The 13,711-nt window shown below is 36.2% G+C and overlaps 1 protein-coding gene across 5 annotated transcripts in view; it reads left to right on the top strand.

The window, feature by feature from the left end:
* LOC127427449 (cytohesin-1-like) overlaps positions 1–13,711 on the top strand; it is a 108,217-nt gene that overhangs the window by 40,778 nt on the left and 53,728 nt on the right. The window contains exon 1 of one of the 5 annotated variants that reach the window (XM_051675065.1): positions 11,428–11,649. The exons of the other annotated variants lie outside the window; for them this stretch is intronic. Within the exon in view, the coding sequence (XP_051531025.1) occupies positions 11,622–11,649 (28 nt within the window). The 5' untranslated portion in view covers positions 11,428–11,621. Of the gene's footprint in view, positions 1–11,427; positions 11,650–13,711 lie in introns of those variants that run through there. 5 annotated transcript variants of the gene reach the window in all.

Raw genomic sequence — 13,711 nt, 5'->3', positions numbered from 1 at the left:
TCTTATCAAGTGGCTCGCTGTGCATGACACCGCAGAGACTCACAGCATGTCCACGCGTGCGATCCACGCACAGCTTACCACGCACCCCATTGAGAGCGAGAACCCTTAATTGTGACCATGAGGAGGTTACCTCATGTGACCCTACCCTCCCTAGCAACTGGGCCAATTTGGTTGCTTAGGAGACCTGGCTGGAGTCACTCAGCATGCCCTGGATTTTAACTCGCGACTCCAGGGGTGGTCGTCAGTGTCAATACTCGCTGAGCTACCCAGGCCTCCAATCTATTTGCTTTTGACAATGCGTGTAGCGTTGTCGCCCAGTGGATTGAACTCAAGGTCTACATTTTAAGACAGGTGGAGACAGACCAAAATAAACAGTCATTATACTGTCTCACCACTCTCTATCTCTCTCTCTCTCTCTCTCTCTGTCTCTTCTCTCTCTCTCTCTGAATCTCTCTCTTCTTTCCTCATTTCTTCTCTCGCTTCTTTTTCTAAGAACACCCTGTACTATGCAAAGGATACTCATTACCATTGCACACCTGTTCCAAAGCTAAGAGAGGGAGAGGGAACAGGTGAGGCAGTGCTTTAGTTTAGAGGGCAAGGATCAGAACGTTTAACTACTTCATGAAAGAAAAAAAAAAAAAAAAAGAACTAGCAGAAAGAAAAGTGCAGACTTGGGAAAAACACATTCATAGAGTAAAGTGTTGGTTGGAAATGCCATTTTCCTAATCTCTGTATATAATCGTTGATTATAATGGTCAACTGATTGGGTTTTTAATGAATGATGGTAAACACTATAGATAGCAGGGTGGCTGATATAATGCAGATATATGTTAAATAATACAATTTAATGATGACACATGAGACATACACACAACTGTTGAAATTAAATGAACATTTCTTTCAAACAACATTTACTAAAAATTAAATTCAAAAATATTTAAATTCAGAAAGTGGATTCATGGTTCCTCCAACTTTAGGGTTTAGAGTTACAGTAACTTAAAACTAGTAAGAATAGTAAATACAATTTGAGATAACTATAAGCATTTACAGTGTAGCAAAGTCAATGCGATTTCAAATAATAACATATTACTGTAGATGTGGCCTAAAAGGCAGCTGCCTATAAAGGCAGTTGAGAGCTCACTATGTTTTGGAACAGAGCCATTGTCTAAGTTTAGGATAATTTACAGTCCGCCAGTCATTATCTCAACAACAAAAAAGTCCCAACAGGGTGGTATTACTGTACATACTTTAATAAGTATGTATTTAAACTTATTTCTGTTTACTAAGATGAACTTCACCTTGGTACATAATTTACTTTTGTCTCCCTGTATGAATGAATGACTCTTCTAGGATTTTGTCAGGATGTTTACTCTGTATAACTTTAAAATCCACTACTGTGTCATTTTCACAGAGCACAGTTCTCTTTCTTAATCAGAGTACAGTGTAATCAGTACTATTGTAGTCACTCAAAGGTACCCAAGGGATGGACTGAACTTTTTTCCTCACCACAGTCTTGGCAACTCTTCCTCTGTATAAGAACCTGCAGTAAAAGCTGAAAGGATAGGATAAAAAAAAAAAGTAAAGGAAGTATTTATATGTAGTCTTGCTGACTATCAGAAAAGCTATTGTTGATGGTGTATGCTCAAAGCCAGAAGACAATGGGAAGGCTGCTTGTGTATAAAAGATATACAGTATATCAATTATATCATATATATATCGTTAATTATCTTAATTATCTCAAGACATTTTCTGGTTTTCGTCCCTAAAACGCTCTTGTGAGTGGAACTACTTTCTTCCGCCACGGATTCAGCGTCTTGCTCTGATACAGCTCAAGCCTTCATTGCTAGTTCGAAAACGTCACTTCAGAACTAGAAACGGAGGATTGCGATGCTTGCGCTGCTTTACTGGAGCACTTACTGGAGTAACAAGTTAGTGTGTTTGTGCATGTGTGAGAGTTTGTGTGTAAGTTTGTTTTTGATGGATCAAAAGAGAGAAGCTCAGAAACTGAGCGAGATCGCCTGTGGGATTACCTTTATTTGTTGCAGCTCTCGTCAGAAGTAACATCACTTCAAAATCGCCAAGTTAAGCACTTCTCAGCAGAAGCGAGTGTCGCCATATTTCCGATGTAAACCTTAACAACTGTTTTCAACCCTACTGAAATGCCAGTGACTGACATGATGGCTCTATTTCTCACTCTCGAGTAAGTGTGTGTGCTTAATGCGTATATGTATGTGTGTCCACGTGTGTTGGAGTGTGTAAAGAGATTGGGAGGTGGAGCCTGAAGGTGTTTCCCACAGATATTTCAGATAATATAGAAACTGTTGTATTGATAAAGTGTATCTTGCTTTGACACAGCTCAAGCATTCGTTGCTAGTTTGAAAACGTCACGTTAGAACTAGCAACGTAGACGCTGCTTTTCAGCATTGGAGTAACAAGGTAGTGTGTGTGTGTGCGTGAGCGAGCGAGCGAGTGCAAGAGAGGGGGAGAGGTAGCGTGGTGCTTTCCATTATAGCTTTTTGTTTAGGGCGAAATACACTGAAACATAAAAAGTTTCACATATTAAAAGTTATTTTTGGATAATAGAAACTGTTGTATTGAACAAGTCGCGGGGATGCGGCTCTATTGGTTTGTCGTGCAACAAGTCTCAATGTGTGTGTGTGTGTGTGTGCATGCGCATGCATATGTATGTGTGCGGGGGAGACGAGGGAGTTTTCAACCGAAATTGAAATAAATATAGGGTATTATAGACATTGTTTGACGTTCTTAACCAATTTACTTTAACTAATGTCTTTGTTTTATTTGGTTATTTTGTTGTGGTAGTCTGTAGGCTTTTTGAAATAACTGAAATTCCAGTGCGTTTACTGGAAAATAATTGCACACCTTAGAACGTCCATCAACCAATCAGGATCAAGCATTCAACAGACCTGTGGTATAAATTCTGACAATTGTTTCTCTTATTTTCGTGTGTGTGTGTGTGTGTGTGTATGTGGGTGAGACGAGAGCGAAAGAGAGAAAGAGAGGGAGCCCAAGGACGCTTTTCAATCGAAATTGAAATAGATTTAGGATATTATATACATTTTTTTGTCATTCTTATCCGATGTACAGTACTTAACCAATGTCTTTGTTTTATTTGGTTATTTTGTTGTGGTAGTCTGTAGGCTTTTTGAAATAACTGAAATAATTTGGCGAAGTGATATGGAACCGTTATGTGGTCAAGACCTGGAACTACTTCATCGCCGTGCGTTTACTGGAAAATAACTGCACACCTTAGAACGTCCATCAACCAATCAGGATCAAGCATTCAACAGACCTGTGGTATAAATTCTGACAATTGTTTCTCTTATTTTCGTATTGTGTGTATTTGAAAGTTATTCAGTCTCAGCTCTGGGATGTTTGTGGGCTAAAGTTACAGGACTATGGAGTTAGCCTGGGGGATTTGAGTAGTGTGATTATGACAGGGGAGTAGGTGGAAATGATATTTAAATGTATTCAGGCTGTCTCGCTAAGGATTGTGATTAAGTCTCACATCTGCTTTGCCTTTAACAGACGACTCTCTGTGTTAACACTGGCTTATGCTGGTCTGGGAACACACACCTGTTGTACTGAACTCTTCCTCTCTCTGATCTCATTCGAGTTAAAGTCACCACTATGTCTTCTTTGTAGGGTCTTTATTTTTGTTAATTGCAATCTATAAATCTTTAACAGCATACGCTTGACTGGGTGAATCTCACAAACTCTTTGAATAACAAATTAAGATCGAAGAAACTATATTTTTCTTGAAGAAAATGAAGCCTAGTTTTAGGACCTTAAGCATATTTATTTATTAGGAGCATCAGCATTTTTACAAGCATTAAATCATGAAAGTATTTGTTGTACTGCCTTTAATTTATGCTGATAAAACAAAACAAAAAACATTGTTCTGCAGTAATAAAAATCAAATGAAAAACACCACTGAGAAAAGGAGTGGCACCTGTTTGTTGCCATTTATTTCAGACATAAAGGATAGACCAGCAAAGGATACAAGGTGACAGAAAATTACAGAGAAAAAGATAATTTTCCCAATATGCTGGAAATGCCAGGCCTTTGTAAAATTGCATAGTGCGAGCACTTATGTTACCACGGGGTTGGTTATTGTGCTATTTTTGTGTTTGCTACTGTTCTTTGTTTTTTTGCCCTACTTCCCTGGATGAATCCTGCTGTTTTATTTCTGCTGCGAGTCCAAAACTCAGCACTCAGATCTGTGAGGGAAGGTGTGTTATTAAACAAGTGCAGGGAGTGCAGAGAGGGAGGGAGAGAACATTACTGTTTCTATTGTGATTGAGCAGCTGTCTCTCTCTTGCCTTCTTTTATACAGAAATAACTTTAATAGAGTATAATAGAGCCCAGATAGAGATTATTATGAACCCATTAGCCACTATAAAAAATCATGGAAAGCCACTGAATTCAGTAATATGTTCATTATATTGTAAACCAGTGCTAATTTTGTAGTGCGTAATTAAAGTTTTCCCATAATACAACACTTTCAGCCCCATCTACAGCATATAGAATACAACAATATTTTATTTGAAATTTAAGCAATGGCAATGTATTAAAACTTTTTTGGGGTTAAAGTTGCAGTAGAAATAATTTTTCCCAGTGCTCAGTCATTATGTTTTGCATAACTGCAGCGCCTGTTAGTGGACTGAATATGACACTGCAGAATCTTACATTTTACATTAGGGATGTTTGTTATATTTAACAGCAGGCCTACTTTACACTACACCAGTGGTGAGATGATCTTGTAACTCATCTTGAAAACATTATCCCTGTCCTCTCATCCAGCAGGCATTTGAATTCTCCTTCATTTGAGATGAAAGTGATTGTGTAATTGGCCCTTTGTGTCATCTGCTCATGTGACCAAGATTGTGTCTTCTCAATCAGTCTTTTGTGTGTCAGTATTCAGAATAAATGTGTGTTTGTGTGTGGTTTTGTAAGTTCTGAAAATTCTTAAAAGAATCCATAAATGAAAATTCTGTCGTCATTTACTTACCCACATGTTGTTTCAAACTCGTATGCTGTGATAATTTTTCTTTGGAACACAAGGAGAATTTTCATTTTTGGGTGAACTATTCCTTTAACACTTTCTCCATCAGTGTGTATCAAGGGGACATTACAGGAGTTGCTGCAGTGAAACCTTGCAACGTCATAATGAGTGTTGGACTTTAAACTTGGTTTTGTATGTGGTTCAAGACCAGTCAAGTACGCAAGCTGCATGTGAGATGAGAGTGTCATAGAACTGACACAAAATGATGTGGTTGCTTCAGAAAATGTGCTTTTCATTTCTCATTTTGTTTTTGGACACTATCGGTTAGATTTAGGTGTTGGTTAAGGATGTCTGATTTGTTAACTAGTTTAGGTTAGGGAGGTACATTGCACTTATTAAAACTAATCTAATATTCACCTTAAAAATCTTGTCTGATTATAACACCATTTTACTCTCTTTTGGTGCCACCTGCTGGACAGTTCACTGGGAAACTACAGCCAAACGTGTGAAAAGGCAAGTCATTTTGTATCGCAAAAATACTAATGTTCATGAGACTGGTTCAAATATTAGTCCAATTTTAATTAGATTATTATTATTTTTAAAGGCTGACATAAATTATAGTGCACTCATAAGAGTTATGAGATCCTAAACGTTTGACACTAAATATGCTGCAAGTTAGTAAAGCCGGGCGGACACGGTGCGAGTTCTGACACTCTGGAAGTCGTGAGCCCCTGCACACGTTATGAGTCAGTTTATCTGATAATCGTACAGATGCAGTAGTACACGACACGACTTAATGACCTGGCGAATTCTGAAGCAATCGCACTAATTTTTATGCTATTTATCATTATAAGACATAAAGCCAGAGGAGGACATTGCTTTCATTCCTTGTAGCTTGGGACTTAGAAATAAAAAAGAAGACTGGCATGGCCAGGGGCTGCATTATCTAAAAACTATATATATATATATATATAATTATTACAAATACTGTCCGACATTTGACAGATTCAGATTTCGTAGGGAGGCTGTGTGATTTCATGACAGCATACATCAATCATTGTATGAAAATTTTTTAATTATAAAAATACTTTTCTCTTTCTGCTACTCCATCTGCTCTGAGAACTTAGCAGCTTCATACATTATAACGGGAGTGATACAGTTGTGCTCAAAAGTTTGCAAACTCTTGGAGAACTGGTAATATATGTACCATTTTTAAAGAAAACATGAGTGAGCAGGCAAAACACTTTTCTTTTATTTCTTATGGGATTCATATTCAACTGTAGGTTATAACAGAATGGCACAATCATAAAACAAAACATGGCAACAAAGAAAAAAATGAAATGACCCCTGTTCAAAAGTCTGCATACCCTTAGTTCTTAATACTGTGTATTGCCCCCTTTAGCATCAATGACGGTGTGCAGTCTTTTGTAATAGTTGTCTATGAGGCCCCTAATTTTTGCAGCTGGTATAGCTGCCCATTTGTCTTGGCAAAATGCCTCCAGGTCATGCAAAGTCTTTGGTCGTCTTGCATGAACTGCACGTTTGAGATCTCCCCAGAGTGGCTTGATGATATTAAGGTCAGGAGACTGTGATGGCCACTCCAGAACCTTCACCTTTTTCTGCTGTAACCACTGGAGGGTCAACTTGGCCTTGTGCTTAGGGTCACTGTCGTGCTGGAAAGTCCAAGAGCGTCCCATGCGCAGCTTTCGTGCAGAAGAATGCAAATTGTCTGCCAGTATTTTCTGATAACATGCTGCATTCATCTTGCCATCAATTTTCACAAGATTCCCTGTGCCTTTAGAGCTCACACACCCCCAAAACATCAGTGAGCCACCACCATGCATAAATTTAGTTCTACTAGAAATAAGATGCATGCTACAGTTGTTAGTACTGAACATATCCGGCCGTCTCGTTTCATTGCAGTGGTTCTACATCCATTTGTGGTTGCAGGGAGCATCCAGCCACCGAACAACATGGTCCACATTTTAATAATGACATTTTATGACATTCGTGTTACTGTTAGTATCTTCAATCATGTTAACTCACTATAAATGAAATGCCTTCCGCTGTTGTTTTGAATGAGTTTGACAACTAGTCGGAAATGGTCAAGGGACAAAGACGTCACTTCCTTAAACCAACGAATAGTGCTTGTAATGGTTTATATTGTATGTGGCAGACATTTGTCTTGGAATAGTCACTTTTTTTTCTATTATACACCAAAACATGTTGTTATGTTATTGTTCTTGTCAAAAAGAAAATGCCACTCGATAACCCGAAGTTCTTTAGAAAAGTGTTTTCTTTCATTCCAAATGTATCACAGACTGATTTAATTAATCAGTTACAAATTATAAAAGTTGAATTGGAAAAAATTACACTATTTCAGAATCTCTTGGTACAGGATCCTTTTGCTTTAATGACAGCCTTCATTTGAGCCAGCATGAATTTGTTCAAAACACTGATGGTTCCTTGTTATCTCAGAATGGATTAAGAGTGTTTCAATGAGCATTTTATGTGCTTCAATGGAAGCAACAAAATCTGACCATTTGTACAAAGTTAACATGGTCAATTTCACAAATTGTCTTACATTTAATCATTTAACATTAATGACTTAGAAATTGTGCATTATCTTATATATTCTTTTTCTTTTTTTTTTTTTGATTTTTTACTTTATTATCATTTCTAGGATTATATTAATTAAAAAAAAAAAAAAACAACAAAAAAAAAAAACAGATTTTCAGTGTGGTCTCTCAGACACCACTGTATATAAAAAATTATTATTTATTTTTTTTTACTTGAACATTAAAGATTGGTTACACCAAAGTCACAGAAGTTAACCATCACCATCAGAGGCTGACAAATAATCAATACTGTTCTTTTATTCACGTTGAGTTGTGTGTCTAGGTACACCAAAGCAAACACAAGGGGGTTTAGTTATGGCAGGTACAGAACTTGAGAACAGCATGAATAGGTATCACTTTGTCACAGTAAATCTCAGCTACATATTTTAAAATCTCAGAAACAGCAAAATCTTACAGGGAGCTTTAATCTAGATGGAGCCAGTCAGAAAATCTGCCCTAGCCAGGTGTGCTGCAGTATAGGAGACAAGTGGAGCCAGTGTGTGTTGTTGTAGCACCAGTAGTCATTTTGCCTTGACAAAACTGTTACCTTTTATACTAAATCACTTTATTGTTTATAAGTTTTTGTGCTCATCTTCACTTTAACCTGCTGACTGACTGATGCTCTAACGATGCTCTAACTCAGTGGTTCCCAACCTAGGGGTCGCGACACCCTATAGGGGTCACAAAAGCTTCATAGGGGGTTGCCAAGCTCTCTCTATTTGAGGGTTACAAGAAGAAAAAAAAATTTAATGTATGAAAAAGTTACAATTATTTTTGTAATAAAGTTCAAATAGGGCCATTTTTGAGTATTTTAATAATATTTAATTGTTTATGAGATATACTGTATGAAAAGACAAGATGTCCTGTATGTCTAACATAGGCTGTTTTTTTTTAAGAAATAGTAGGTAAGGACACAGGGGTTTGTTTTTTTTAAGACCCGGCAAAATTGCTTGTTCTATGTGTGAGCAATGAATTAAGATTAATTAACTAATCAAAAGAGAAGAACAACTATGGCAAAGTGACAGGGTGAAGATAAATACATAAGTGGTAAAAAGAAAATGAGGGTTTATTCAGTTATATTTATTTATATATTTATTTGGATTTATTAGTATTTATTTGTATTGACTTTGGTTTAATTGAGGCAATGGACAAAGTGTGAATAGAACGTGTGATTTGTGGTGAAAGACTTGCAAATAAAACATGAATGAATAGACTGGGCACGCGATTGTGTGTGATATAGCAGCATATATTCTCCATTTATTTTCAACATTAACAGATTGGCCTATTACAAGAGATGTGACACATTTCAGTAAATTGTACTGTACTCTTTTAATTTAACCTCTGATATTCATATATGTTTTTTTCATGCTACGATGGAGAGGAGAGGAGGTCGTTCAGGATTTTGAGTGTTAAAATAGGGATCCCATGGCAAAAAGGTTGTGAACCACTGCTCTAACGAGTTAATTAACTAACTAACTAACTAACTGACTTCTAACTGATGCTCCCTGCAGGACAATCACAAGTCATTCTTGCAATTTCGACAAAACCTTATCTATGTCAGCAAGCTAGATAATGTTAACTTGGTGACATATTTACAGAATTCAGCAGAATTCATGAAACAAATGTTTCTGTTTGCAAGGCATATAAACACATGTACTTGGTCAATAAATGTAACATGATAGGGCAAGTGACCGTAACCTGGCATGAAACTCACTCAAACTGGGCCCTTATTGTTGAGCCCTGATTTATTGGATGATTATCTTTAAAGAAGATGTCTTGTCTGTTTTATGTGTAAGTGCTGTTTTTAGTCTGCTTTATGACATTTGTCAGCCCACACTGCTCAAACTCAGTGTTTATTTTACTGGTAAATACCAGGCTAGGCTGTCATAGGGGAGCATCTGGCGTTGTACTGTCCCTACTCTCTTTTGCACACACTAACAGACACTAATTGTCATATGCATGATGTATTCAGTTTCAGAAATTGAGGTTTTTGAGAAATGCATGCAGTTTCCTATGGTACGTTGAAAACAGAATCAGTTTCACAACCCCAGGTGCTGCCTGCACAGGTTCAGGTTCATTTTGAATTCACATACAGTATATAAAACTTCTGATGAGTTTCTGTTGGAACTTACCTGTCTCAAATTGGTTCCACTTTGTTCTTTAGCAGTCTTAAGGGGTCAGTAAACAGCCAAACAAAGGACTTGTTCACATAGTTCTCTGTCAACCAGTCCTGAGGATAATCAGCCATTAGTCATGGTTTAGATCTTAGCACTATCCTGTCTGGGGGCACAAGAAGAAAACAAACCTCTACTTATAAGAATAGTTGAAAAGTTGATTTTAAGGCCCCTTAAACATCCTGAAGCTGTGAATGTCTTTCTTTCTTTCATTCTTTCTTTCTTCAAATTAGGTTTGTAAGGTTGTACAAGTTTATATTTGTTTATCTGTTTATTATTTGAAGAACTGTAAAAACCCATATTCAACTGGTTCGTACAGTTATTTCTGTAATTATTTTCTCTATAGAACAAAATTAGCCTTTGACCTGTTTTCATTTTCACCACAGTGACATGCATTATACACTATATACACAGTTGCTTATACAGTACCTTTACATTCAGTTTCTTAGCAGGTGTTTTCTCACCAGAGCAATGTAAGATTGAATGAAAGAAAATGCATGTATTTTGAACATTACCTCAGTTGGTAGCACATATAGAATACAAATCCAAAACCAAGCAGTGCCAATTAAGAAGTCATACTGATATGAATACTGTGCTATATATAGAAAAGGGGAAGTGATTTTACTGTTAGTTAGAATCATCAAAGTTTAAGGGGTTGTACAATATTTTTTTTCTGATGCATAAAACCTTCCACATGTCGTCAAGCTGGCCTACCACCCTGAGTCATATACTCTCGAATGGATTAAAAAAAAAAAAAAGCTTCACACTGATTTTTTTTTTTTTTTTTTTTGCCTATTTTTATGATTTACACATTTAAATTTCATAGCAAAATTCCATCAAACTGAACTGTGTACTTTTAAACAAAATTAAATTAATAAAACCTAAAATATTTTGTTTTTTTATTGTATGAAATTAAAGATTAGTCTAATTTAATTTGATGGGGTTTTGGTATGAATTTGAGGTGCCTGAGTGGTCCTTATATTGATGCTAACATACTTTTCTGTTCAGAGGACTTTTAACTTCAGGTCCCATAAACTTTATTAGCTTCTGTTCAAATTACATTAAATCTAATGAAAGGTTTGCCCCCCCTTTTTTAAGAGATATAAATTATAATGCTGGTCTACCTCTGTCTGTCTGTCTTCCATTCTCTATCTTCCATATCTGTTATTGAAAGTTATTGAAAACTCTTAATAAGAGGAAAAGGTAAAGCTTGTAGTTGATGTTTGGTCAAGGGGATTGGACTGCAGTTAGTGTACTTGTTTCATCACACTTGAGAGGCCAAATGTTTGAAAAGTTCTCACAGATATTGTTGAAAACCCCTATAAAAATATAGAGTGAACAATGAGAATTGATTCATGGACCAGTATAGTCTTTATTTTAAATCTAAAAATGCTTAAAAATGTATGCAAGGGGTAGGTTTAAGATGTATTATAATTAACTTAATTTAAGAACAACAGACGTCTACAACTCTCACAACACAAGTTTGGGAAAATTTTGTGTAGGTGAATATCTGGACTCACACCAAAAACACAAAGGCTTGCGAGAATCAAAGCTGGACGCTGATTGGCTGCTCGTCATCACTTGGCCACGCCCCATTTTTAGAGCATGAGGGTTTCACACAGTGATATCCGGTCTCTGCTGTTACTGCGAATACTTTCAATCACATTTTTCAGCAGAAGTTTGGGGTTTCGGTGCAGATCAAAACAGTGAGTTTGCAGGTTAAAGTGCGAGGAATTTTAAACCACCAGTAGGTATTTGCCCCGAGTTGGAAGATTCGTCTATTTGCTCGCGTGAAGCGCTGTTATCATGGTACTGAAATCTGAAGATGGAATCGGTGAGTGGAAGTTTTCATTTAAACCTCACATCTCTGATGATATTGCTGTGGCCAACATGGTTGAAATATCATTATTGTTGTAGATTGAGTTTAATCGGCTACCGTTTGGGTTGTTGTCGATAGGTGATATGCAACAGGTCAGTCCGTGCTTTCTTCTGCGAAACGACGCGACAAAATGCCAGATTTGTCGTGTTGCGTCACGGGATAGATGCGTTTTAAATTACAGTATACAAATAAAATTTTTATCTAGATAAAATGTATATATATATAATTTCCTGCAACAAGACTTTTTTGGTCTTTAATTTGAAGTATATCTTGGGACAAAGCAGAGACCAAATTTATCTTGTTTTATAAATAACTTTGAATCATATATATATATAAACCTTTTGGAGAAAAAACATAATTATCACTGAAAAAATGTAAAGTTTTAAAAGAACTGTAATTTATGTTAAAGGATTTTGTCTGACAACATTAAGTAGCCTATGTTATCACTGTGACTGTACAGCTGCAGACCTTTTGTTCTTGTGACATTGAGAAAAATAAATAAATAAAAAATGAATAAAAATAAAAAAAGTTTTCAAACTGTGCAGACCCAGGGACCCTAGTATAAAAAGCTAGAATAAATAACATTTTATAATAAGAGGACATTAAATGACATTATGAAATGCTTATATCAATAGTTAAAAAGTTAAAAATTAGTTAGACATGCCATGAAAATGCAGCACAATTATATCTGTGTTCTTTATCTTTTCTGCAGAGCCCTGGTTGTAAAATTTGGTCTTATACAGTATGATTGATTATGATTGATTATGACTGATTTGAGAAAAATCTGTTTTGTGCAACAAGGACTCTAAAGAGCAAATTCAAACAGTTCCAAATAAACTGAGCTGACCTCTGCCATGTGAGGGTTAACTTTAATGACCCAGCGATTGGGTCATACTTGTCCCAAAGTGAAGATCTGATGCCAGTGGGTCTATTTTCATTGATCCTAAACATAGCCTAGCCTAATTCATATCAAATTGAGCACACTGTACTCACTATCTATCATAAATCAATCAGTTGGTCTGACAGGTGGAATTATTGAAAATATTTTTTACTCTTTGTTAGAGTAAATATTTTTCTCCATATGGAAATTGTTACCATGGTGTTTATGAGAGTCAGTGGGAGGCATTTCCCAGCCCCTACATAAAAGGATTACAGTGATGCTCCCTATTGAAACATAATTAGAGAAATTACGCAATTAATGGATGAGTTGTTTCTGCAATTTATTTCTCAATGTTGTTTCAAATAGGAACAAAAAGTGCAAGGGAGAGGTTACGGCTTGATTAAATGTGTTTGATAGGACACCCCCCCCCCCTTTTAAATTCACACCCTTTTAAATTCACACCCTTTTTTGCCTATTCAGCTCAGAGTAATGCATGAGACAGAGCCCCTCAGTCTAATATCAGACAAGCAGGACTCTCTGTTCTAAAATAGCAGACAGTGACTCTAGTGTCTGATAGGGCAGAAGACCCATTAGAGATGGAAAATGAAAACTGGCCTTTTATATTGGCCCCAAAAGACAATTTGTTAAAGAATATTTGAGTATTAAAATAGTTTTAATTTGAGCTTTGTAATCTTGATAAAACATTTTGTCTACATCTTAAATTCCTCTCCAACAATACTTCCATATAAGTCAGAAGTAATTGCCATTCTTTTAGCTGCAGTGATGACAGCGTTTTGTTTTTCACTTGGTACTGCCCTGAGGAATCATTTTGTCTTAAGATATTTACTTATAGACCATTCCACAAGACAGCATTATAACTGATGTTACACAAATAATCTTGTTCAAAAATGTACACACCCTTATTTCTTAACATAATGTAACCTTTTCTAATATGTAAACTTTTGAAAGGTATAATTTGTCTCATTGCAGTTATTGTGTCTTGTGGAATGAATCTGTTGTGCAGCTTCTTCAGGGTATATCTAAATGAACAAAATAACATTTTTAGGCTATAGTCTGTCTTAATAATATATAATAATAATACATAAAAATCTCACAGATTCTGCAAGCGGTGTATGA

The sequence above is a fragment of the Myxocyprinus asiaticus genome, chromosome 36 (assembly GCF_019703515.2).
Source record: "Myxocyprinus asiaticus isolate MX2 ecotype Aquarium Trade chromosome 36, UBuf_Myxa_2, whole genome shotgun sequence".
In the NCBI taxonomy this organism is placed as follows: Eukaryota; Metazoa; Chordata; class Actinopteri; order Cypriniformes; family Catostomidae; genus Myxocyprinus; species Myxocyprinus asiaticus.
This window is presented reverse-complemented; position numbering and strand designations above follow the sequence as displayed.